We start from the raw sequence: 26,749 nt of genomic DNA on the forward strand, positions 1-26,749 counted from the left end.
CGTCTTAAGTCAAGTATTCGCGCCTAGGGGAGATCGAGCACCGGTGGGTCGACCCCGCCAGGATGTTTTCGGAAAGTTCGTTGGTGAATGAGACCTCGCCGTTATGCACTGGTGCCGTTCTAAATGGTTTCCACTTGTGCCCCGGACCAGCCTTTGTTTGGCGTGAAGGATGTAACATGTTTCGTGCACTTCTTGGACCTTACAACCTGTTTATCCATGTAGAGTATTCAGTAACCAGTGAATATGTATACCGTAAGAAAGAGGATCGTTTTGTGTCGGTGAAGGATTGATGAACTGCTAACCGAGATCAACATCGGCAGCGATGTGGGTAGACTAGCGAGGCACTTAAGCAGCTGGATGAGAAATGTAGGCCTGATTTTTTCTTTGCTGGATTCCAGATCACAACCCCGTTTATTCATTTTCAAAACTTCGTCGATTTAAGTTTTCGAGCTTCAAGCGCTGCTTCTAACTTTTTCTGGCGTGAGGAGCACTCCATCAACTGCATGATCCCGAATCTCGCGTTCCACGGCGCGCGCGCCTCCTTCCCAAGATCACAAGTCACGGTACTCGGCCATACGTACAAAAAAGATGAACGTTTGAAGCCTTCTGCACGCAAATCTCAACCGCATAGAATTGCATTGCATCACATTATGATCAGAAATCGAGCACGTTGCAATCAATACTACAAAACAGCCCGAACCGCGACTGCGCCGATCCCGCATAGACTTGCTGCGTTACAACAAGGATATTGCGGGCAGAGCATAGAGAAACCTGCTTCCATGTTTCATCTTATCTTATGAACAATCATTACGAAGTCGCGGCCGGCATGAAAAGAGGCACTTCTACATAGGAGACGTCTCGGAAGGCTCGAACCACCATACGAGCTTCAACAACACACATCTGTTCTGCAAGCCTAAACCTTGTCAGGGTGAATCAGGGGTGAGTTATGAGAAGCTCGAAACTCCGCATATCTAGATCCCAGGTAGATTGCCCGAAAGGCAGATTGTGTTATGATTAATTGGAATCACGTTGCTAAGATTTCATTATTATTTTGTTGCTTGATCTGACCGCGTGCTATGATGGTTTCATTTCTAGATTATGATATGATTGTTCGACTCTAAGAATTCTTTACAAAGTTGAATCTGGGGAACTAGCTAGTAGCGAGCTTCTAGAAACGAGAATAGTACAAGGAGTCATCGTGACGTCGCAGTGACAAACGATGTGTAATTTTCCATGTTGCGTCATTACAAAGCGGTTTACCTCTTCTCGAGAACCATCTCTTTACCAAAGTCCCACAATTGATCATCATATTATCTGTGGATGATTTTGAACTCTTGTTCACTTTCCCACTTTTGATTATAACTTTGATAGTGGACGGCTACTTTATGCTTTGAGTCAGTTGCTTATGTACATATCTATACTATTATATGATGCCGACACTTTGCAATGAGGGTTAGCCTCTATGCTCAGATTCTGGCTACACTTCCTATCGCGAGTTAGCACAGATTGCCCGAGCTCCCCAGACCTATTCTCTCTCAGTGTAGTTTTTGTCAAGGTATATTCAACTTTCTCTCTATTTCATTGTTATCCAGTTGATTTTGTTATAATTGTGATGTTGATTTGTTAAAAAAACTAACTTTATACCCTTGTCCAAAATGAAGAGAGCTCCCACCTTTCGCTACAGAATAAATATTGGCGAAAAACATGAGCTCAACCATCTGGGACAAGATGAAAAAAGAACGTCGAAACTCACAAAAACAGTCGTAAATATGGTGATTGATGATATCATTATCATGTGCTGTGAGTGCTTTTCCATTGCTACTACTTCGCATAGAGAGGGATTTTTCCGTGCTCACGTGTGCCCTTCTTTTACACAGGATACCGTTGAAGTTTGTCGAATTGTTTCGGGAACTTCGGCCATTGCTTGCGAAACAGGGGACTGAACTTTTTCACGCCAGATCATAGATGTACGTTAGTGTCGCCCCATGCCGGCGTACACTAGGAAGGTGTGTTTCAGTGTTGCCCGTAGAACATCGGCCTGTAGAGAATCCTGCCGATTTGCGGAGTGTCTGTCTTTTAGAAGCTCGATCTCGAAAGTCATGCCGATGTGAAATGGGATGGTCCTTTTGGAAAAGATCATGGTTCTACTCGAGATGCATTTCGCACTATTTAGCTCCAAATGTAAGCGCATCTGCAACTGTAGGCCGAGTATAGCCCCAAGCATCATTGCGAGATGGCATCACTGGCCTCAGGCATTGCTGTGAATCATGCCGGTACTTAAGGAGGATCAAACATGAATCACCGCGTAAATGTAGAGGCTCGACACCTTGAGACACTATCCTAGCTGAAATTTGGCATGGTTCTTGCGCTGATGTCGTATCGAGGTCGGGGACCCTGCGCGGCCTGACCTGCGCAGATAAGAAAAACTGAGACATGCACTCCCGCAGGTGAGGATACACTGCCAAACTTATCACAAGTCCCAATTTCTCGCAGGGCTTTTTAACCTGTGCGAACTTGGCTCCCTAGAGTCATCAAGAGGAAATTGCAACTTATCAGCTAGTTTTGGTGTGCAAACAGGGACCCAAAAAGCCCCAGTCTTATACAGTCTTGCATCTTCCATAGCTGGTGCAATACATCAATTCTGAGGAGAGCAAAGTCTTAAGAACAGCAAAATGAGCAACTTTTGTTTTTGAACAAATTTGATTGATTTATTATTAGTCCTCTCAAAAGAGAAGGAGGAAACCCTTATCTAGACCGTAAATTTTGTTCCAAAGATACAGTCACCAAGTTTGAATTTCAAAACCCTTCTTTCTTTCTTGAGAAAGCTCAGATTGCAATACATAAATCTGAATAGACAGATATAATGGCATTGGGTACAGATATAACCAGTTGAATTGGGCATGGGGGTTGATTGACAGGAAGTGGGAGCTTTTGAGCTTTTAAAAAACCACCAAGCCAAACTTCAAATTTGGACCCCCTGACTGCGCACCAAAAGTAGCTGATAATTCTCAAGGCCCTCTCCAGACACCCAATCTTGTGAGGAAAAATTGTTTAAATAGAGGAATTTAGTTAAGGTAGCAGTCACTGTCAGCTGAGAAAACCTCTCTAAACTGATTGCTTGTCCAAGAGGAACACTATTGAGTTGGGAGTGGTCCAAAAACTTGCAGGATCTGAACGGAAGCTTCAGAGATCTCCTTGCACCTCAATAATGTATCAAATATCCCCATAGCTGAGCCTGGCTCAAGGTACATTGTCAGAATCTTTAAGATGATTTTAATTGACACGTAGGGTTTGGGTGGCTTCTTCATTTGATAGACAGTAAAATTACAGTGTTAGTGGCTGAGGAGAGCCAACTCAACCCTTGTTGGCAACATTGGGCCAGTGTGTTGCTCTGAGTGAACAACATTGAGCAATGCTGAGCAACGGGAAAAACCCCACAAAGCAATGCAACACAACACACCAGATCAGACCATTGCCTGGTGCATTGCTCAATGAGGTGTAAGGTTTCACCCCATTGCACTGTGGTTGTGACTCCGTTGCGAGCAATGCGACCCCACAACAGGTGGTCAACAAAGACATTGAGGCTTTTTGAGGTAAAAAATCTAGAAAATGATCATATGATGCGTCCTCTTTTCAAATTTTCACTCTTTTTCAATTCTTAAGTTGATGGAGCAACAGCCCTTTTCTTGTAGTTATAACATAGGTTTGACAGAAGGGAATCAGGGCCGGTAATGAAAGTTTGGTCAGTAATATTTCACAGGAATAAAAACATCTAAAAAGAGGAAAACCAAGATTCTGATCTGATAGAAGCAAATAGCAGTGAGATGGTAAAGGATGGGTTGTCTTATACAAACCAGAATCAATGTATCTCTTCCTATCTCTTCTTCCCTCATGGTATCATCTTTTGTTGAAATCAAATTGTATCTTTCATCCAATCTCATTATCAACACAGTAGTATACAGTTATAGTCAGTGACTTTGGAGAATTCTTTATTTACTCACTGTCCCACACAATGGGGCTTGTATCTTAAAACACTTCCACCCTTTAGGGTGCATGCGTTGTTTAAAAACTTCTTTTTCTATCTCATGTTACAGGTTGCAAAATATCAGACTCTAGAAGTTTTAGTGCTTTAATTCTATTTGAAGAAAACTTACTATAACAAAAACATCAATTGCCAAACTGATTCCATTGCGGGAAACACAACAGGTTTTGCAATTCCCTGCTGTGTTGTGAGTTTTTGGGTTTGAAAGGAATTTATTGCATTGCGCGCAACCACCCAACTTGGCTGTTGGGTACAGTATTCCTGCTGCCCAACTGTAATTGGGAGATTTTGTTCTGGGTGGAAGATTTCTTCCGCCCAGAATCTGAAGATATAGCTTGGCAGACAATTTTTTCTGCCCAGAATAAGTTGCAGATCTAGGCCAAAGGTTCCTGTTGCAAATACTCCACCCAGGCTGTCAAAATACAGATGGGTGACGGATTGATTCCACCCATAATGGCTGCAGGATGCAAGACTCTCTATCAATTGAATTTGTGGTAGGCTGAAACCAGAACCAGGAGACATACAAGGCCTTGAGAAGGGCCTAATGAGATCAGGGTACCTTGAGAAAGTCTTAGTGAGAACAGGGTAGCCATAAGTCCCTCTCTTGAATACTCACCCATCTCTCCAAGGGAGCAATTTGTCAAGTTTACCCAATAAGAACCTGTATTTTAATTGAATCATCTCTTATCTAGACCCCCCAGAAAGTCAGTGGCCACTGTTCCTCAACATATCAAGTAGCATAATCTTTGGACAATAGCTTGGCAGTATTTTGGACTACAGTCTGCAGTATGAATAGCTATCCTTGATCAATTTAAGCTGAAACTCGTAAAAATGGAACTTATCTCCAATTTCAAGTTTGAAGCTATCTGGTAGAGTAATCAAGACCTCCCAACCAGCACAAAAGCTGTTTGGAACTCAGACTGTGACAGCATATTTTGTGCCCCTTCAAGTATGTTTCATTTCAAATCTTCTCAAACTATTCTCCAAAATCATGCACCATGCCCGTGTGGTGTTTGCTCATCGACGAGCGCACACAAGTCGCCTTTGTGCCTCAATGGGAGTTCGTGTGCACTCGTTGTCGGGCGACTGCCACAAGGACATGGTGATGAAGTGTTATGAAGAGGTGCAGTTGAGACCTTTTTTGAAATTTTGGAATCAGGATTCACATAATATGAGTCATATGAGATGATCAGAAGATTAGCTATGGAGGAAGTCTGTGAAAAGTGGTACATAGAAATGAGGGAAATAATAATATGATACAAGGATTTGAAATGTGGTGTGTGAGGAAGAAGCACAAAGGAGATATCTATGGCCCAGGCCATACCCAGAGGCATGTTATCTTCATCAAACCACTGTACCCTGGAACATTTGAAAATCCTTGACAGTATGATATTTAACTTTTAATAAGGTCAATATTGATTTGAGGTGACAAGAAATACTAACTAGTAAAATGCTTCATCCAGCTGAATACCATTTCTAGAGCAATAAAGAATCAGATCTATGCTTCCTTTCCCTCCTCGCACATTGACATCCAGAGTAGAAAGTTGAGGCCAATATTTTATCAATGATGTTACACTATGTGCCCTTATGTTTGGAGAATGGATACTTGCATTCATAACCAGTGGACAGCTTTTGAATAAAAAGAGGACATCCTCTTCTAGACTGAAGCCTGATAGCACCAAATGTGTCAGTTGCGTGAAGATAAATTCTTCTGGGTGAATGGTTGTATCAGTGTCAGTGTCACTGGGCCCAAGCTCAGCATGAAGGAGCTCTAATTCTGAACTCCTAGCATGAAAATAAACACAGTACTTCAGGGTATGTTTTAGTTTTTTCAAGATTGATTGAAAGCATCTGGGTGAGAGAGGCAAGCAATTTCTGAAATTTATTGAGTCTATCTTGGTTGACTCCCAAGGTAGCCTGCTCCAACTTCTATCCACACAATCAGAATTTGTGAGACTCAAGTCCTTTAAAGTTGATGACTGAGACAAATATTGTCCGAGGCCATGCTCCTTACACCTGCTAAACTGGTCTTCTGAGTTGATTTGTTGAGAGTGTGATTGAGTTGAGCCTGGATATGAAAAAGTTATTCCCTCACACCTCTTTGAAATGTTGTGTAATGAGATACTTTCCAGATGAGTCATTTGTCCGATTGCGCTTAAAACCATGTCTTCTGGAACTTTCAAGTGTGTATCGGTGGTGATACCAAAAGTGGTGAGGTTTTGAAACTTTGATACGCAATCAAGGGTCTGTTGAGTCAATGGGTGATGGATAATTGGCTTACTTGAATCTTGCGCTGGCGGAAGGAAGGCAAGATTCAACTCTATCTTTTTGATGGTGGTGCTCTTTGCAAGTGTGTCCAAAGTTTGTATGACCCGTTCAGCCCATTCGAGTGCCGACTTTTGATGTCCCAACATTTCTTTGTGGTAATCAAGCCAGGCTTGTTGGAATGCGATGAGTGGACATATCACTGACCGGATGTACTGCTGGTACCGGTTGATATGGGTTGTCAAGTCTTCGTATATTCTTCTATCATTGGCAGTCAGGCCACGGAGATCTAGAACCTGAAGTATGATCATGCACCATAAGTGAAGCTGTTTGTTTGATCAGGCGGGGAGTCGTGCTTACTCGACAAAGGAATTCTTTGCAGATGCTGTGCATTTGTTTGTTCACCAAGGTCACCGACGCTATCGAGCTCTCTGTCCGCATACGTCGACAGCCAAAAAAGCGGTGGGGCCAGAAAAGGTTATCACTTTAGCTGAGCTCCTCCCCACTTGAGTCAGGCAAAACTGTAAAGATGACTCACGTGTAGGAGCCACTCCATTTTTAAAATCACTGGGTGTAAAGAAATTGTCCTTACGAAAAAATACTGGGACATTTTCTTCAACATGGCTCGAGATATCTGAAAGATATACCTCCTTCACAATCAATTGCTTTATCTCGAAAGGTAGTCGATTGAAACTAGGCATATTTGTAAATTCAGGAAATGCGATTTTTCGATGTGCGCAATTGTTGTTGGCTTGAGAAATTTGAAAGGGGGATGAGGGTATGGTTCCAACAGTTTCCTACCCTTTGACCAAGCAGCTGGCCTGGATCACACAAGCTTGATGGATTCCGAAGAATTGTCTTGTACAGTGCGCGTACGGCAGGCGGCCTGGCGATGCGGCGCCTGCTGATGGCGCAGTCGACGTCGACAAGTGTGCAGTTGTCTTCACCCACACGTATCACACCTCTTAACAAACCACTTACCTTCGCTCAGCACTGTTCGAACTTCACAAGATCAGAGTTCGACCAACTCACATCGATGCCTAACCCTCAGATTTTGTCAATTGCCATCATCGGTCGTCATGGACAACCCCTCTATATGCGCAACTTCACCCCACAGACCGGAGGAGAGGCGGATTTGAAATGGTATTATGCTGCTCATACGAGCTTAGATGTCTTCGAGGAACGAGGTTAGGCAATTGCTCAAGCTCTCTTTCATCTGGCATACAGTACTGATCTTTTTCTATGTCTAGATGCTCTTCCCACGAAAGTTGTAGACGCTTATTTTGGTCTGCTCTATACGATGGAAGACTACGCTTGCTATGGGTACCAAACCAATACAAGAATCAGGTTTGTTGTTTGCTTGAGCATGAAGGAAGTGCTCATGAAAGAAACGGAAGTCAAGGCGGTCAGTCTCATCGATGATTTAGAGTTTTGACTGAACGACTGAGAGCTACCTGAACCTGTAGATCTTTCGGTCTTTGCATTCGGCATATATACATTATCTGTCAAACCCATTCACGCAATCACCACCCGAGAATCTGATAGCTCTCGCCCCTCCTATCAAAAGCAAGAAGTTCGATAGTTTGATCGACGCAATTGCCGGTGTTTGAAGAGGCCCTTTGAATGGGTCAGAAGTGGCCGCGCACGCGATTAGATGAGCGGTCCGACGATGGCAAAAGTACATAAACCATGCGTGTTCGATATCAAGTAGGTTTTACTTCACCATACAGGGTTCGTGCTTGCGATATACCTTTTTCTCGCCTTATTTTTTATTCAACCTTCGAACGGTCTTCCCAATACACCCTCAAGTCCCCACATAAAATGAAAGTTGCACGGTACAGTATCCAGAGCTTCCTTTCATCAGGTTACTGGCTATTCCTTCCAGTGTTGTCCCTCCTACCCTATGGTAGGAAGGTACAAACGCAAGACAATCCAGAAAACCGATATCAGGAAGTCAACTGGATTGCTGATTTGTTAGTTGACACCTGCTGTTCTGACTTGGGATACATATGACTTGTTGGGCCACTGGAAGCACGAGAAATCAAATGACATCCAAGAAATTCGTTCTGTCTAATCAACACGTCTTTCAGGGAATTGTTTGATCCTCAACCAATATTAGATTCCACTCCGGAATTGCTGTCTGAATGACCTGTTAACCTTTTGGTTTACTATGATTAAGAATCCAGTTATCAGGACAGATACGCGGCTGACATGTTCGTTCCTTTTCCACAGGCCATATACTCAATTATACACTTCGCTGGCTCTTCCTTGCATATAGACACTTGTGTTTTTGCTTTGGTCAATGAGTCGCTGCGAAAGAAGAACGCCGTCATATTCGAAGCTCCTCAAAGTGAATTTCCTCGAGCTTTACTTGTACACTGTTGTATACCTTCGCGGGTCTTGAGTTGAATTTTCCTTGAGATGTACTATGTGAGATTCGCAAATTCAATTGTCTTACAGGTCAAAGGTGTGCAGTCTCGAAGAATTGCCACATGTGAAGAGGAATATTGCTCAACCATCATAAAGGTACAGCCATTCCGGATTTGCTTGTCGCAATCTTTTGAAAAAAGAAAGTTAGCAAACTCTTAACCTAACTCAAATTTCAAATGGCCTATGGGTTTATAGCATCACCCACAAATCACTATGAAGAGCATTAGTATTACCAATTGCAAATTGATTCCAGAACCAGTTTTCATTCAATATGCCCTTTGTCCACTACGATACTCAGATCAAGAGCCGCCATGCCGAGAAAAAGATATCCGGAGTTTCACTGGCTGATGCCAATCGTGAACTGATGACCAACGTCTGTAAGCGCTCAACTCAGCGATGGCAAAAGATTTTACTCGAAACTGGTTCTGTGATCCGAGACAAAGCAACCTACCTACGCACTGGCCCACCTTATGCATTGAATGAACACGATCTTCAACTGATATTTGAAATCCTTGAAGAGGACTCGACCCTGATGTTGGATGAGATCAGCGACATCTTGGAGGACCTCACTGAGAAAAAGCCATGCATTTCAACCTTACAATCCACCATCACCAAACGGCTTAACTATAGCTTGAAGAAAGGTCAAACTGTTGATCCTCGGCAGTCCGAAGAGCAGCGAGCCGAGTATGCTAGAAGGGTTGCTAACCTGCCTTCCCAGTACTTAGTTTTCCTCGGTGAGTGCAGTTTATTTTATGTCAATGTCTTCTTCAGCTGACCCCTCTCTTTAGACAAGGTTGGCGTGAATGAACGTGATGTCGTTCGCACTCACCTTCGGGCACCAGTGGGTCAACGTGGACATCGTCTTCGTCGGAAACGTGAAGGAGAGCACTGGACTCTGTGTGGCGCAATCTGCGAGCAAGGATTTCTAGCTGGAGCTGTTGTTGAGGTCGGATTTGATCGGGAAGGTTTTGAAACCTTCCTGGAGTTCGTATTGGTGAGTACTTTACAACTTCATCTATTCTCTATCTATACTATAACGAGCTGATCATATTTTGACTCAGCTTCCCCGAATGAATAGATACCCCGATATCAACTCAGTCCTCATCATGGACAATGCGCCTATCCACAAGCGAGGCAACATCGAAAACCTGTGCTGGAACGCTGGTGTTCTTCTTGTCTATCTGCCCACCTTCTCGCCTGACAAGAATCCGATTGAAAAAGCCTGGTGGGTTATGAAGGCCTTCTTAATACGCTCAGGTGATTTTAAACGGGCCTTGGATAAAGGAAGATGTCTCTTGAAGACATGCAGCGAGTTATTTACTGCTGAAATAATGACTTCTCTAATCCGAGGAGGGGGCCATCAGCCTGCTTAAGATTGCTGGTTCTTTTCTATCTTACTTCTTTCTGTGTTTTAGCTTTCTACTCCACTGATTAAATACAATCAATAATTCACAGACTATTACAAAGTCAAAAGAAGTTTGCTTGCATCTTCTGACAAATGAGCCAAAACCAAAACAGAGTGTAATGGGCTCGATCTGATTAAGATCAGATGCATATTAAGCATTAATCAAATTACCAATGCTCATCCAGTCAATCTGCTCAAGATCATCAAATTCATCAAATTCATCAAATGAAAGATGAGTGTCAATTGTACTGTAGAACAGAGACCAGCTCTACAGTACACTTGTGAAAGCGAGTCTGTCTCCTCGGCTTCAATTGATCGAGATCGAATGGCGAGATCAAATGGCTAATGATATTTAATCATCCATCCACTTTATCGTATTTTTACAAGTGCTTCACTCACCACTACTCACTGATGCTCATGATCTCAACTCACATTCATCAATTGTTCAATTGATTCAGATTTAATCCAAGAATGAATGAAAATTGACTGAATAGAGACCAGCTCTCTCTCATAAGCAAACACAAAATTATCACATTCCTATACATTCCATTAAACAGATAGACTTTATATCATCCTAACAATTTGAAATGTGATGTCAATTGATGAATATGATTTGATCCGTGTATAAATCGATCGAGAACAATTCACATCGATAAGATCTGAAATTCACATCGATAAGATAAAAAATGAGATAAAATGATGATTGATGCCATCTTGATGAACTTTGATGGATTTTGATCAATTGATTTTGAAAACCATCGAGTGGTTTGATATGATTCGATCCGCGTATAGATCAATCGAGAAAAGTTCACATCGATAAGATTCAAAAAGATGAGATCGAATGATGATTTTTGAAAACCATCCAGTGGTTTGATTGTTAACAAATGGATCGAGAATGATTCAGATCAAGGAAATTGAATAAGATAAACATTGAGTTTTTGATCCGCTGAGAACAATCAGTTTCAAGTGGATTGGATGATTAAGTGGTTCAGCTGAGCTCAAGCCTGACGAGACTTTAGGTCCTGGCGATACTGTGAAGCCTTTGTTGACAAACGGACCACAGGTCCGTGCCCTATCCCTTGGGATTTGAGAAAATCAATCAAGTTTTCGGCAGAGAAAAATTCATCGAATTCAATTATTTGAAGTTTTTTCAGAACATCTCGGGTAGTGCCATTGTTTTCTGGGATGCGGCAGAAGGTGAGGTAGTCTTCGAAATCCGGATAGGGTTGTGGAGCTGGAGATGTTGATTGTGATTGGGCAGGAACACTTGAAGGCAAAGTGAGAGAGTCTGCTGGAATCCCGGTTGGCTTGCCTGACTTCAGTACCCACTCGAATCCAGGTAGTCCCACTGGTGGTCGGAACAGGGTCACACCGGGTTTGCCAGCAGCCTGATGACAAGAAATCAGAGCATAGCAATGAGTGACGCATAAATGGGAGGTATTTCTATGGACTTACAATTAACTCGGCCCAAACATCCAACATTGGGTATGTGAGTCTCATCATGAACTTGGGTCTTTCGGGATCATAGCAAGTCATCCCCTCACGATGGCCCGCATGACCACTATTTCCATAGCGGGTCTGGAGCGCTGTGCGTATCTCGGTTAAATCAGCCTGTAGATTGATTGCATTCAAGGCCAGCTTGCGAGCCCTTTCGGGATTGGCTCCAGGATTATCTGCCAGCATGAGACGATCAAAAGAATTTGCCTGAAATGCACCAGGGGTATGAGTGTGGTGGAGGGTATGGGGAGCGGACCCAGCAAGAGATGAACACTCACATTTTGTACGGCACGATTCTTCCTTGGCTTGGCATTCTCGTCAATCATTGTAGCAGTAACTCCCATTGATTTCCCTCGATTTTCAGAAACCACCACTTTGAAGCGTTCAAAATCAACATCCTTGCCAATGTTTTGTTGACGACCCTTTGGAAAGCTTGGATTATTAGTAACCCAGCCAAAATAATCAATGGTGCCCTTAAGATCGGCCTCTTTAAACAAATCTCTACAGCCCAAATGAAATCCTTCGGCCAAGTCAGCAACTGCGTCTTTGAACTCCTGAAGGTTCAATATGGCTAGGTCAATTCTGACTGAAGTCGGACCAGTTTGTTGACAGACTGAAGTGGGCCGAACTCCCCTGCGTTGATCTGCTATGCTGATGTGTTGGGATTTGAATGCAGTCATCTTGAATTCAAACAAAGTCCCAGCATGCATTGGTCCTGAAACAAGTGGTCTATTAGGTGAGGCACTTCGTCGCATGGCCACCAAAGACGACACCGGTCGTCCACAAGCCCTAAAGCAAGGGCAAAATAGTACACGTGAAGGACCCTGGAATGCACCGGTCGATGTGGGTGACGGAAAAGGTGTCTTTTCGGGGGACTTTTGGTCATATGTAGGTGACCAAAAAGGGGACTTTTGGCCAAATTTCACCAAAATGTGGGTGACGTGAAAGGGGACTTTTGAGGTTTGAAGATTTAATGTGGGTGACCTGGAAGGGGACTTTCTAGGGTTAGGTTTCCCCAAGCCCCCTCTCTCGATCAATTCACACATCCGCAAGCTTCGCACTTCTCCAAACAAATCCTGAAAATCCTGATAAACAAACTTTTTAAAGCTTATTCATCAATTCACAAAGATCCAACAACAGCCACAAACGCCCTCAAACACCGCTGCCCTGCATACACCCACTGTAAACCCAGGTAAACCCGCGTGAAAAATGTTATCATTCAATGAAACTCTACAAAAGATTGAAGAGCTGCGTAACCACTGCCCTGGTCTTCGAGAAGGGACTCGTAAAGATCCAACCTACATGACTTTCTCTAATGCTGCAGTCGCCGATCCCGATGAAGGAATGTGGTATTCAGTAAACAGCAATCTTGATACTGTATACGGAATTGATTGTATCAATCAAAACATATCGAAAGGGCGGTTTGGACTTCCGATGGTGGTCATATGGATCAAGGATGCTCGAAAGCATCACACATGGGATGCTGATTCTGACAAACTTGTCAAGATCAAGCTCGACAACATCATAACCGCGCTTATAGGTGAGTTTTTAGCTTTAGCAGTCTTGATGATTCAAGATTTGTGTATGTAACTGATTTGACATTACTATATACAACTCGAATCAGATGCGGGAGCTGTCGATAAGAATCCTGACGAACAACCTACCCGCGAGAAACGCCGAGTGGTGTCCGGCTCAAAGACCTCTGAGACCTTACAGCGTCCATCCAAGCAGCTACAAACAGCTTCTACTAGTACCAAGCAATCGACAATCATAGTTTTATCCTCTGACGATCAAAAACACCACAAATCAGACGATGACAGTGATCCGGTATTCATCGGAGGTACTTTCCTGAAGAATCTTACCGGAGGTTCTTTCCCGAAGAAACACAAGATCATCGAACTGTGCCCTTTATCAAAACCCGGCGAGAACTGCTCCCAATGCCAGGTGGAAGACCGCCCTGGAGGCAAAGATCTTGCTTGCCATTGTGGTGCCAAAAGAATCTGGCTAAACGGTGGTCGTGTTAGAGTTGCGAAAAATCACTGGGCCTCTGGTAAGTGATTTTGCTATTGATAATAGTTCATCTTGGTACGGATTTTTGATTTTCTTTTACTTATTTTTGATGTTCTTTTTGTAACAGAGGCATGCAAAGAGAAAACTGATGATCTCAAGGAGACTACCGAGGTAACATCTTATTTTGGAAGGTCGGTAACTGCTAAGAACACGATTGAAATCGACTGTCCGGGACTCAACGACGATACATGGAAACGAGACCGAGCTGTACAGTCCATTGCAACCTTCGTCACAAGATCTTTCTCGATCTATCGTGGCAACGTTCGACACGAAATCTGCCAAGAACTTTTCGGCCAACTTGCTCAAGAGAGCAAGTTGATTCCTGCTCAGAAATCTCAATTGATCACTACTCTAGATGCTCGATCGAAATGGCAGATCAAGCGCCACGGAGACCGCAATTCAATCTACTCTAGCCAGTGTAGTAAAACTTTCATGGCCAAGAAAACCATCAAGAACGCGGTCTGTCCGGCTTGTGAAGACCTCAAACATCTGCGTAGCTTGATCAAAGCCCTAAATATGAAGTATGCTGAAGCTGAAACGATGAAGTACGGCCGCGATAACTACATGTCAGATAACATCAACGCATTTACACCTACAGTACTAAAGTCTAAAGATGCACGTCTCTTGTCAACTTCGATTGAGAAGGCTTCAAAGGGCAATTTCTCCGAGTTTTGCACGGTTCTTGCTGCCTCAGCTTGAAATGGCTTATTTGCCAATCGGGATGCAACACGCGGGTTGATCAAGGCTGTTGCAGTCAAAGCTGAACGCGAGAATGCCGGCAAGACTACCCGAGGTATGAAGATTGATTCGTGCCTCGACAAATTTGTCATGACGCTCGGCGCTATCAGCCCGCGCGCTCTGAATCTCTTCAACGATAACTTTGCGGGACGTAGCACTCGAAGTCTCAGAATGATCCGAGCCAGAGAAGGAATGCAACTCCTTGATGGTATTCAATTTGACAATTTCAAACGTATCACTCAAGTCTTGAAAGATCTTGGCTATTCTGGTCCAGTAGCAGCAGCTTCCAATCAAACGGTGTGTGTCAAGCGCCTTTGATATCATAATGGCTGTTTGGTTGGCGCGCAAGGAGGGGATATTCCTTTTGGTGATCCTTCTGAGCTCCCCGAACTGGTAAAAGACGTAATCAAGAACAAGGAACTTTGTTCTAAAGTAAGTGCTTTACTTTTTTGTGGTTTCCTTTTTCCTTCAAACAGGCGGGTAGATTTGCTGAAATCTATCTATTTCCTTCCACCAGATACGAGCCTACACTTTACAGGTTCCTTTGCCTAACGTCCCAACATTTGTAGTGGCACTTATTGCTAGTTGCTACAAGGAGACTTCAGAAGATATACTTGAAAATCATAAGAAATTCTTGGAATTATCTCAAGATGCTGGTATCAACATCCTTTCTATTGGAGCCGATGGCGCACCGACTGAACTCTGCGCTCAAACTATGCTTGCGGAAACGGCTACTCAATATATATCTTACTCAAACCCGACTTATAACATACACGTCAAGGTTCCTCTGATTGGACATCCACCACGACCAGTAGTGATGGTCCAAGGCCCGAAGCACGCTCGTAAGACTGGCACTAATCAGTTGAGCTCTTGAGCACGCCTCCTCGTCATTGGTCAACATCATATATCTATACAGCAGATAGCTGCTATCCTCCAGTCTGGTTGGAGCCCTCTCCTTCATAAGGATGTCTTTGACTGCGACAAGCAGGACGAGGGCCGAGCTTTTTGAACCTTGAACTCCAGAACCTTGGCGGTCTCTTTGGCTGATGATGACATGATTGGGTTGTCAATCTACCTGTTTGTGATAGGCGAGATGTGTGATGCCTGGTTGAATCGATGGATTGGTCATCGAGAACGTCTAAGATCAGCCTGGACTGCTGATTTTTTCTTGCGACAATGGAAAACGTATCTTTTAAAACGACAATCCGAGTCTAACAAACTGATGAGCTTTGCTCAAAACTGCATTTCGCCTCAGAGCTTCAAGATTTTCTCAACGCTTGCGACCTCCCTGCTTCAGCTCATCTTAGCTCACCGAGAATTCTATCCGACCACTCCTTTTCTCCCTTGGAAACATGGTAGTGAACCATGTGAACACATCTTTGGCTGGATGCGTATTATATCCCCAAGATTCACTGTTCTGGATGCTAGAATGATGTTGCCAAAAATCCATGCAATTGTCAAAAACATCATGTCAGGGAAAATGAAAATACCACCTTCCGAACACATGCATTCTGGATACCAGTATGCGTTTTCGGATGAGCCTGAAAACAATCTTCTTGAGTTTCTTGCCAAGTTTCCAACTGATGAAGAAATTTCCGAGGATCTAGCAATTGCCCACGAGCGAGCCAATCAACTGTCCCTGATTGCTGGAATGGGGTCACTGGTATCTCTGATCGAGGACGTTCCGGGCCCAGACCTGGATGAGGTGGCTGAAAACTTGCCTGAAAATTTATCAGGTAATTGTTTATCCTTTTGTCTTTACATGTATTGATGACCATTGATGACCAATCCTTTGGTTTTAGATATCTCTGTTTGCGCCACTCAACACTACAATATCGAGTATGGATATACGGAAGGTGAAATGCGCGAAAAGCAAGCGCTGGAAGCCGCTGCTCACTTGACCAAGGAACAGAACTCGGTAGACCTTTTTCTGGAAACTTTGCCCGATGATTCAGAAAGTGAAAGCTTGCAAAACGCAGCAATGTCTATATCGAATCTGCTCAATCCGGCGTGTAAGTAGCATCAATGTTGTCTAGGCGAGTTCCCTAAACATATTTACTGACACATCTCTTGCTTCCTTTTGTAGCTTCAGATAAGCATCGCCAACAATCTCATGACTCAAAAAGCGATATAGCTATTGGACCACTAGTCATGGATGGCAAGCTCATTGGTGCCAATTTAATAGCAATCCGGAAACGTCACGATAGCGAGGTTGTAAATCATAAGGGAAATGAACAAAACATCAATCATCCTGACGAATTGGCTTTGGAATTGACAAGTAAGACAAAGAGAGGTGGTGTTAAACCAAGTGCTTGCTCGAAGATCATTGCTGTCTGCTTCAAAAACTTGGAAGAAATCCCCACGGGCGAAGCACGTAGGCACCGGTGGAATATAAATGTGAAGATAGACTTATCTGGGATCGTCAAGGACTCTGCAGCCTTTGGTCAAGTCCACTTGCAAGGGCTCCTCGAAGGCAGGGAAATCAAGCCCACAAACCCTATCAAACCTGGAAGCTTCCTGATTGTTATCAAGAATCACGGAAGTTCATCTCACAATTGAATGATAATTTTTTGAATACTGATGCATCTTGAACGTTTAGACTTTGTACTTGGCAAAAACTCTCGTTGTCTACAAGTGTGAGCTACTAGCTTCTTTTGGGCTAGTAAAACACTAAAGAATAAGGTTTGCTTAACAAACTAGGTTTGTTAAGCGCGTGAGATCTTTGTTTAAGGTTCTAAACAAAGTGATTAATGAAGTAGTGTGATCAAATCAGCACTGACTTCAGTTAATTGACCTTTTAACAAAGGGTTTTGGATATCTCTCCGGGAATTAATGCAAGACAGGAGTCTTCTAGCAGGAATAAGAGTAGAAACTACAGTCTAGTTTCGTGCCCAAGCTAATAACACTCTACTCTAGAGTTTATTAAACGAGGGAAATATCACCTAGTGATATTTAAAGTTCTTTAAACTCTGAACACAGAGGAACTCCCGTGAATTTAGAGTTTCTCAAGTTATTGAATTCCCTTAATAACTTGAGCAGTACTGCAAGGATCACCTCCTGAAAGAAGTCTTCAAAAGAACTTCTACAAATAACAAAAGCAATGATCAATTAGAGAAATATACAATGTCTAATGAAAGAGGACAAGGACTCTTATTTATCTGATTGATGATGTTTACTGATAATTTGATGATATGTAATGATGATCATGGACTTTCCTGGCGGGTGGGAGAGCTCTTTATATACTCACAACCCAGAAAATCCCTTACGCACAACTTGTGGTTGGATTACATACTCTTTTGCAGTATGTAATCATATTTTAATTATTTAATTATTACATTTATTACACACATGCGTAACTCTTGTGTTACTCATGTGATAAGCCTTGTGAAAAGGTTATATTACTTCGTGTAATCTCTCGTATTGATCTACATGTACTTACATATGTCATTACATATGTAACTATATGTAATTTCATATGTAATTGGCTCTTGAAACTGAGCCATGAGTTGTAGGTATTATTTTTATTATTTTATTATTATATTTCAGCCCTTTGGTACTAGCTATAGGGCTCGGGGCTGACATTCCCCACCACCAAAGGAGGTCATACCATTTTCATTGAGTATGATCTCTCCTTGCTGCTCGAAAAGCTCAAAGATTTACTTTGGAGTTAGGGACTTTGTCCGCTGGTAACCATTCATCTGAGTCTGCTCCATGATTATTGTACCTTACCAGGTATAGAACTTTGTCTTTATTGTCTTTATTCTTCACTCTTTTATCTCAAAGAATTTTAAGAAACTGCTTTTCTTTTTCTGGTTCAAAGGGTGGAATTACCACTTTGGTTTTTCTTTGGAACTTGTCTCTTGTTGGATCATTGTATTTCTTTATTAATGATACTGGAAAGACTGGATGCTTTCTTTCTAGTTCTCCATGCAATATCAGTTCCACTGCATTGGGTCCTACAAGCTTGGATATGACAAAAGGTCCAACAAAAGGGTCTCTTAATTTCTTTGGCCCTTGTATGTTGTTGAAATTCACTGTTGATAACAGGACTTGATCTCCAACTTTGAAGTTTGGCTCCTTATGAGTTTTATCCCACCTTTCTTTATTGTATTCTTCTGCTTCTTTGATGCATTGATTTGCAAATTCTCTTGCTCTTGTTATCATTGTGGCAAAACTTAGAGAAGTTGGGTGAATTTCTACATCTCTACTCTTAAATTTGTCTTTAGGTAACCTAGGGCAAAAACCTCTTTCTATCTCAAAAGGTGTTTTGTTGGTAGAACTGTGAACACTGGTGTTGTATGCAATTTCTAATGCTGGCAATAAGGTTGTCCAGTCATGCGTATACCCATCTTTATCCTTAAATTCAAGACCAAAAGCACAGAATTTCCTTAACATTTCTTCAAATGTTTGGATACATCTTTCTGCCAAACCGTCTGTTTGCGGGTGGTATGCTGTTGAGAAAGCTAATTTTGTTCCCATGATTTCAAACAGGCTTTTCCAAAATTCAGATGTGAATTTAGGATCTCTGTCACTGATTATGACCCTTGGTAATCCTACATCACTAATGAGTCTTTCCCAGAAGAGTAGAGCAATATCCATTGCTGAAGATTCTTTGTAGCACGGCAAAAATCTCACTCGTCTTGAAAATCAGTCTACAACAACTAAAGCCGAGTTGTAGTTGTCTCTGCCACCTGGTGGTAATGCTGTGACAAAGTCCATGTTAATTACTTGCCAAGGATATGTAGGTTTCTCAATACTCTGTAGGAGACCATACCTTTTTCCTGTAGCTTTGTTTGCTTTTTGGCATCTGTCACAGCTACTGACGTATTTCTCTGTGTCCAATTTCCACTGAAACCACCAAGCTGTGGTACTCACTCTTTCTAGAGTCCTGTCCACCCCCATATGTCCAGATAGAAATTCATCATGACATGTCTGCAGTATCTGTTCAATGTGTTTTTCTGAAACAAGAACAACTACCGAGCTATGCTTCTCTCTGAAGTATAAAAGTCCGGATTGTAATGAGAATTTCCCTTCTGCATACAATTCTTTCCATGGTGACTCAAGACTACTTGCTAGACTTAAATTAGCTTTGTCTTTGGACATCATTGATACTAACTTGGTTGTATTCACATTAGTATTATAGCTCTCTTTGATTTCTTCAAAGAACTCAGTGCTGAGTTCTGCCAAACTTAATCCCATGACGGGGATGTCTATCTCTGCGTCTTCTGGATCCCACGCAGGATTACTGCTATCATTTGGCAAGGTCATTCTGCTGAGACCATCTGCGTTGTTATGCATTTTACCTGGTCTATGTGTAATAGTCATGTATGGAAAATATTCTTGAATAGCCAACATCCATCTTAACATGTGTCTATTTGGAGTTTTGATGTTCATCAAAGATCTCACTCCTGTACAATCAGTAATCACTTCAAAGTACACGCCATCTAAGTAGTAGTGTAACTTTTCCAATGCCCATACTAATGCGAGTGCTTCTAATTGTGGTGAACCATATCTGGTTTCACTGTCTTTGAGCTGCCTGGATATGAATACAACCGGGCCCTCCCTGGATTTACCATCAATAACTTGTACTTGATGCAATGCAGCACCTAGTCCTTCAAATGATGCGTCAACATACAATCTGAACGGTTTAGTGAAATCCGGTTGCAATAAAACTGGTGCTGTGGTAATCATATGTCGTATCTTTTTCCATGCATGAATTCTTTCAGCGGTCATTTCAAAGGAAACACCTTTGGCAAATAATTTATACAGGCAATTTGCAACTTTACCATAATTTTCTAAAAAATTTCAATAATAGCTAGCAAACCCCAAGAAGCTTTGCATGTCTTTGATGCCTTGTGGTGGAGGTTTATGCAACACTGCTGCTGTCTTGTTTTGGTCAATTGAAATCCATAGTCCGGATACTAAATGTCCTAGTGCTCGGACTTCATGGAAACCAAAATTGCTTTTCTTCAAAGAAATTGTCATCCCCATAGCCTTAACTTTAATCAAAACTTTTTCAATAGCTTTGACATGGTCCTCCCAGTTATCATGGAATATGATAATATCATCAATGAAGATTTTTAACCATCCTTCTCGCAGTTCTTTGCTGAATTCTATATCCATCATCCTTTGAAAGAAAGCTGGTGCATTCTTGATTCCAAAGGGCATCTTCAGATATTCAAAGATACCCATATGGCAGATAATTCTTAAAAATTTTCTGCATGCCTCGTCTATAACATTTTGATGGAAACCTTTGAATACATCCATAGTTGTAATGTATACTGCCTTACCAAGATTGATCAGCACATGGTCACATCTTGGTAAGGGGTATCTATCAGGTAATGTATATGTGTTCAGTGCTCTGAAGTCACCACACAGTCTAGACTTCCCATTGTGCCATGCAATGATTACTGGTGTAGTAATGTCGACTTCCTCTGATTCTCCAACTTTACGAATTACACCAAGTTTCAATAATTCATCAAGATGCTTTTCAATCTCCACTCTATTCCTAGGACTAGCTGGATAAGCTGCTTTCCGCAATATAGGTGGGTATGGTTTGTCAATACTCAATTGAATACTCACTTTGTGTTTGTCAATTGTTCCTAGTGGGCTATCCCCTAACCCAAATTAGTCTTTGAATTTAGCAATCAATCTGACAATTTGTTCATGTTGTTTCTCTGTGAGCTTGGGACTAAACTTGGCTTCTTTGATACTCTCCATTAATGGCGGAGTTGCATTAACCGGTTCAATTGCAGGAATTCTCTCATCTTGCGGAGTTTCTATATCTTCTTTTTTTTTAAAGACAAGTCCTGTCAACTTTGGTCTTTGAATTGGAAGTCCAAATTTCTTTTTCTTGACATCATTTCCAAATGTGAAGTATTTATCTTTACTATGAAAAATATCTATTCCATACATGGATAAAAACTCATCTCCTATTATGAGATATTTGGTATGTGAGTTTTCCATAACTACAAATTCAGCATCAATCCTTACTGATTCTTGCGAGTGCGGAAAAACAAGTTTCAAAGAAATTACACCTAAAGGAAATAAACTTCCACCACACCCTGTGAACTTTATGTTATTTTCACAGGGAACCATTCTCGATTTCCAGTCTGGTAATAAAGTGGTGAGATATTGACTCCCCACCACTGAACAAGATGCACCACTGTCTAAAAGTGCTTCTGCGTCTTGGTCATTAACTATCACTCTTGTCAAACTATGATAACCAATGGTATGGGCCTTACCCGCAGCTGGTCGGCACTTCAGCAGTTTTGCGTCACTTATCCTCACATTTCCTTCTCGTGGAGATGTGATAAGAGGCAATTCTGCTTCTGAGTGTAGTTGTGCAATACTAACTTCTGGCTCAAAGTTGCTTTCTATTACATCAACTGCAGTGTCAAACACCGTCTCTTTGTCTTCATCACTATCTTCATATTCATCAATGTTATATGAAGTGTAGTCTTCTTCTTCCTCTTCTTCCACACCTTCAGTATCAACATTATTGATGGCTTTACCTTTCCCTTTACATGTTTTCCAAACATGACTTGGGTCTGTACTACCACAGGTGTTACATGCTCTAGCTGGTTTCCTCACACTTGTGGGAGGTTGTACTTTTGTACTGTTGCTTTGTTTTGGAATGTCATTATTCCGGGCAAAGGTACTTTTAAATGGTAAAGGTTTCCTAGGTTGAGGAATGCCTTTGCTGATTTCTTCAAATGCCAGAATGAAATCCGTCCATTTGCCATCTACGCCTATTCTGTTTCTCACCGGAATTCTGATGGCCGCTGGGACTCTCCATAGTAGTTTGTCTACCACTTCACTACTAGAAGCTTCAGGTTTGAAATAATCCGCCATAAATGCTCTCTCCATGTTATTTTTCCACTGAGAATTTCCAAATCTGGATTGGATGGCTTCTTTCCATTCTTCCCATGTTTTATTATATGGGGTGTATTCCTTCATTACATCTAAAAGCCATTGCCGGGCTGTTCCTTTGAAGACTAAAGACAATTTAGATGTTATTAAGACATCTGGTGGATTCATAGTAGTCCGTACTTGATCTACCCAATCAATGAATTCTTGGTGGTTATATTCTCCTTCACCGTTGAATTCTGGCCAGTCTTTAACATTTGGAAAGTTTCTCAAAACTTCTTTCCTCAATGCTGCGGCTTGTAAGGCTTCAGTTGTCTGAAGTTCTACAATAGAACTTTCTCTTTGTGGAGGTCTATCTGTCGCAAAACTTTGTTCATGATGCTGAACTCTATTTCCATTTTGAATAGGTGAAGTTGCACCCTCATTCAAACTTTGCATATGCGGAGGTACCATCCGTGCGGGAGGTCTATTATCTCTTTGCATACTTCTATTGGACAATCTTAGTCTTTCAAAGTTATTTACCAAAGATTCAACTTTAGGACCTGCTTGAGTAGATTCTCGAAGTTGATGGAATTCCTCCTCAAGAGAAATTTTGTCTTTATGATTATTGTTATGCATGTCAATAATCATTTGTTTGAGTTTGTTAAATCTTGAATCTAAGTACTTTTCTTGCTCCGATTGCTTAAGTATAATATTCTCAATATTATTGGCTTGAACTCTTTGTATGTTCTCAAATTGTTCCTTTTCTTCCAAAGCTATTTTCTGATTTTCTTCCAGAATATTACTCAAGGTAGTCAACTCTTTCTCAAACATTTCAAATTTCCCACTCAAGATAGTTTTTATTGACTCATATAATTGCTTATTCATGTCATTCAAGATAGTCATGAAGACTTTATTATTCTCACTACTTGGCTCTGTGCTCTCAAGTTTTGGCTCATTAGAAAAATATTTCTCATTTGGCATTGGAGACAATTTAGTAAAAGAAGAGGAAATAGACAATTTTTTATTTTCATTTAAATATTTTTTGAAAGAATCCAAAGCTGAGATAAAGGGAGAGCCCTCACTAAAAAATTTTTGATCTAATTTACACTACGCCAGATTGAAAATTTACCGCTGAGTTTAGGAAATTAAGACAACATAGAAAATTATACACAAGGTGGAAGGGGTCAGAAAAATGTGGAAAAATAAGGGATGCGTCCCCCCATGTGTGCCCATCATTTTGCATATTTTTTCAGATTTTTAGGGCAGCAGTGTATATCAGGTCAGAAACTCAGTTTATGTCCAAAACTGGCAGTCATTGAGGCATTAACCTTGTGGGAGCAACATAATTGTCAAATGTGCATCAAAATCTGTAATGTCTCCACATTTTGAATGCTACATGTTTATTCTACCACATACACATTTTAATGAGTGGTGTGTGTCCAACAACACAGAAAGCGCGGCAATCACGGTCCTCATCAGCAAAGCTAGAAAAGCTTATAAAACATTGCTGTAATGGTTTTAGCATTCAAATCAAAACTGTAGACCCAGTGTGTGGCTTTCATAATTTGCAACTGCCAAATTTATGGCAGGAAAATTGTTGTATTTGTGAGTGCTCAAAAGTTTCTGCCCAAGCCTTGGTAGTTTTGGACAAAATCTGAGTTTCTGACAAGATATACCCCAAATCATTTTTCTTTGCAACATCTTCAAAACTGCAGGTAAAAATATGAAAAAATGTGAAGAATGATGGGACACCACAGGCAATTAAACCATAATTTCATCAAATTTTTCTAACCTCTCACGCATTGCTGAAAATTTTCTACATTTTTACTTTTCTAAACTCCACGGTAAATTATTGATTTGGTGTAGTGTTATTAACTACTTCATAAGTATTTTGAATATACTTTCTAGTTAATTGAGAAATTAAATCAACTTTATTAAAAATTTGCTCCATGTTTGAGCTACTAGTCAAAAAATGGTCCTCAAAAATCCTATCTACCTTATCCAATTCATTGAATCTGTGATGAACTTGTTTGAAGTTCTTAGCCATCTCATCTAACATAGGTAAAGCAAAATCATTCTTAGTTAGTTCAGAAAACTTATGAATGAGAGATCTTTCTTGAGTATTTAAAAGACTTACTTGTTCTTTTTTTACTTGCCTCGGCGTCGATTGAAGTTGTTGGAACCCTCCTCTTGGAGGAGGGTTTGACCCATCATGACTTGGGCCCTCACATAGGCTCTCGCATCGTCGCGCTCCGCTCGGTGACGATTGTCGTTGTGGAAGTGCTTGGAGCGCTTTTGGGGTCGGTCCTCCGTGGTCGCTTGAGGCTGAGAGGTACCCACCTGAGCTTGAGGCTCCTTGCTCCTCAAGAAAAAGCCTTGAATCGACATGTCGTTCGGATTCCAACTCTTGGTTCCGTTCCTGAAATAAAACTGGAGCCAGTTTTGAATCGACAAGCCGTTCTGTTTGTGATTGTCAATCAGGGCCTTCCAGGTCTTGCGAGCCCTGAAGATTGACTCCTTGCAAAGTCGGAGCTTGACCGGGTCCGAGTCGTCCTTGGCTCAAGCTACCTCCCACTCCAAGTACGCTAGCTTGAGCTTCTGCCAAAGCTCGTTGTACTTGGCCTCGGCTGCCAGTTGCTCCGTCGTCTGGAATCAAAGACGATGTTGGTAAGCTGCCTGGCATATGAGGTGGTGGAGTAGTGAGGGACTTACCGGCATGCGAGGCTCCTGTGGAGCTCTTGCTGCTTCCACGGGAGCCCTTTTGCTCTCTGGACGGTCCGGCCTTTGGTTTGATCTTTCGGCCATCGGTACGTCCTCCGTCCTTGACGAGGTTCCCGTAGCGGCTGGGTTCGGTCCGGCTACGAGCAGATGATGATCTCTTGTCAGACATTGTCTAGACCAGGAAAGATCAAGAGAGACAAAAAAGAAACAATTCGGTAAGTTTCACTTACGTGGAGTTGAGAAGCGCGCTGTGGTATAGACGAACGTCGGGTTGTTCGCGGTACTATGACGCGGGAGTTCAGTTGGGCGATTGCTTTGGAATCGCTCAGGTGATCTGCCAGGGGTTGTTCCTGCAAAGATGGACTCGGCGTACGGCGTAGGTGACGCTGATCGGCGTGATTCGGTGTCGCTTCAATCCGTGATTCGTTGCGAAACCGATTGGAATTTCGGTCCAGTACCCTCGAGATCAGCTGGTTCGATCTCGGGGAGTTCTAGTTCAATTCCTTCTCCTTCCACTTGAAGAAAAGGATGAAAACAAAAAAAAAAGAAAAGGAAACAACAAGTAGTAACACTTGTCAGTTTCTAAACGTTGAGAAAGTTCGAGTGAGATCAAGAATAAGATCAGTCACTAAGATGCTTACTTTTAAAGCTCTAACTTTTTAGCAAATTAATGATCGATTTAAACTATAATCAATGAGATTGCTAGGCTTCCTGTAAGTTTCAATCGTTCGGTTATAAATCACCACTAATGATTAGTTGTTGCTTTGTAATCCCCAAGATAACTGTACTGACTTGTTTGTAAAGTCCTGAAACTTCAGGCTTAAAAAGTATTTCAATATGATTCTTTTTATCGATAAAGAAAATTGATCTTAGAACTAAGAAGAAGAAAATCAAAATAAACGAACTGTAAGTTTATAATCTATTTGTTTGATAGAATTCAACTGATTGAGGTCCTATGTTGCTTACTTTTGAAAGAAGTGATATTCGCAACAAAAAGATCTTCAAAAAAGATATTGGACAGGTTCTTTGTATACTTGTTCGATTTACAATCAGTCGAGCACTCAATCTGTACTGTATCCGGGTATTCAGCGTAGGTAAACTAAAAAAGATCCGTTTGAAAATATAAAATAAATGTGATTTTATAGTTGAATCGATCTTCTTCAAAGGGAAATCTAAAGATTTTGAAAAGTTTTGTCACTACAATGTAACAGTAGAAAGAAAGATTTCAGATATATTCTGGAATTGTAACTTTAATCAATAAGTCCTCAACTATGCTATTCGACTAAATCCCTTCGATCGAGTGAGTGTATAAGGCTCTTGATCCGCGTGGTCGAGTGAGGGTATGAGGCGCTTGACCTGCGTGGTCGAGTGAGGGTATGAGGCGCTCGTCCTGCGTGGTCGAGTGAGGGTATGTGTGGGTTGAGGGCTGTGGAATTTGGGAATTTCCAAATTCAAGACTCTTGATACTGTACCGCTGTGGCTTCTCAGACCACGCGCGGGGCTTGTACTGCACGGTCTGTGTGTATGTACACAGATCAGTACTGTAGATGTAATTGTAATTGGCACGTGTTGCCTTTATTACAATAGAAACCAAATGTGGCTTACAGGTGTTCCTCAATGCAACACACCACTTTTTAATATGTAATTCAAATGTAGTGGATCAACTGTTGATCCAAACAAATGAAAAAATAAAAAAAATAAAAAAATATGCAAAAATTGGAGGGGGGAAA

At 41.7% G+C, this 26,749-nt stretch overlaps 6 protein-coding genes across 6 annotated transcripts; 4 read left to right on the top strand and 2 right to left on the bottom strand.

Moving 5' to 3' along the window:
• Positions 1-5,484: 5,484 nt before the first annotated feature.
• MELLADRAFT_113300 (uncharacterized protein) lies at positions 5,485-7,008 on the bottom strand (the record flags this gene model as incomplete). Its single annotated transcript, XM_007417967.1, has 4 exons — positions 5,485-5,827; positions 6,140-6,603; positions 6,668-6,738; positions 6,846-7,008. The coding sequence occupies 4 exons, from the start codon at positions 7,006-7,008 to the stop codon at positions 5,485-5,487; spliced, it is 1,041 nt and encodes a 346-aa protein (XP_007418029.1).
• Positions 7,009-7,291: 283 nt separating this feature from the next.
• Positions 7,292-8,902, top strand: MELLADRAFT_73535 (uncharacterized protein; the record flags this gene model as incomplete). Its single annotated transcript, XM_007417936.1, has 4 exons — positions 7,292-7,494; positions 7,558-7,712; positions 7,774-8,014; positions 8,540-8,902. 3 exons carry the CDS (start codon positions 7,344-7,346, stop codon positions 7,915-7,917), a joined length of 450 nt encoding a protein of 149 aa, XP_007417998.1.
• A 106-nt stretch (positions 8,903-9,008) lies between these two features.
• On the top strand, positions 9,009-10,488 carry MELLADRAFT_113302 (uncharacterized protein; the record flags this gene model as incomplete). Its single annotated transcript, XM_007417963.1, has 3 exons — positions 9,009-9,471; positions 9,526-9,702; positions 10,397-10,488. 3 exons carry the CDS (start codon positions 9,009-9,011, stop codon positions 10,486-10,488), a joined length of 732 nt encoding a protein of 243 aa, XP_007418025.1.
• A 652-nt stretch (positions 10,489-11,140) lies between these two features.
• MELLADRAFT_95460 (uncharacterized protein) lies at positions 11,141-12,394 on the bottom strand (the record flags this gene model as incomplete). The annotated part of the gene is made up of 3 exons (XM_007417953.1): positions 11,141-11,530; positions 11,598-11,846; positions 11,918-12,394. The coding sequence occupies 3 exons, from the start codon at positions 12,392-12,394 to the stop codon at positions 11,141-11,143; spliced, it is 1,116 nt and encodes a 371-aa protein (XP_007418015.1).
• Positions 12,395-12,848: 454 nt separating this feature from the next.
• MELLADRAFT_95461 (uncharacterized protein) lies at positions 12,849-15,321 on the top strand (the record flags this gene model as incomplete). Its single annotated transcript, XM_007417954.1, has 7 exons — positions 12,849-13,221; positions 13,273-13,689; positions 13,777-14,168; positions 14,232-14,387; positions 14,454-14,744; positions 14,829-14,879; positions 14,965-15,321. The coding sequence occupies 7 exons, from the start codon at positions 12,849-12,851 to the stop codon at positions 15,319-15,321; spliced, it is 2,037 nt and encodes a 678-aa protein (XP_007418016.1).
• Positions 15,322-15,669: 348 nt separating this feature from the next.
• Positions 15,670-16,543, top strand: MELLADRAFT_95462 (uncharacterized protein; the record flags this gene model as incomplete). The annotated part of the gene is made up of 4 exons (XM_007417955.1): positions 15,670-16,183; positions 16,250-16,365; positions 16,413-16,459; positions 16,534-16,543. 4 exons carry the CDS (start codon positions 15,670-15,672, stop codon positions 16,541-16,543), a joined length of 687 nt encoding a protein of 228 aa, XP_007418017.1.
• Positions 16,544-26,749: the final 10,206 nt, after the last annotated feature.

The sequence above is a fragment of the Melampsora larici-populina genome, assembly GCF_000204055.1.
Source record: "Melampsora larici-populina 98AG31 unplaced genomic scaffold MELLAscaffold_81, whole genome shotgun sequence".
NCBI classification, from domain to species: Eukaryota; Fungi; Basidiomycota; class Pucciniomycetes; order Pucciniales; family Melampsoraceae; genus Melampsora; species Melampsora laricis-populina.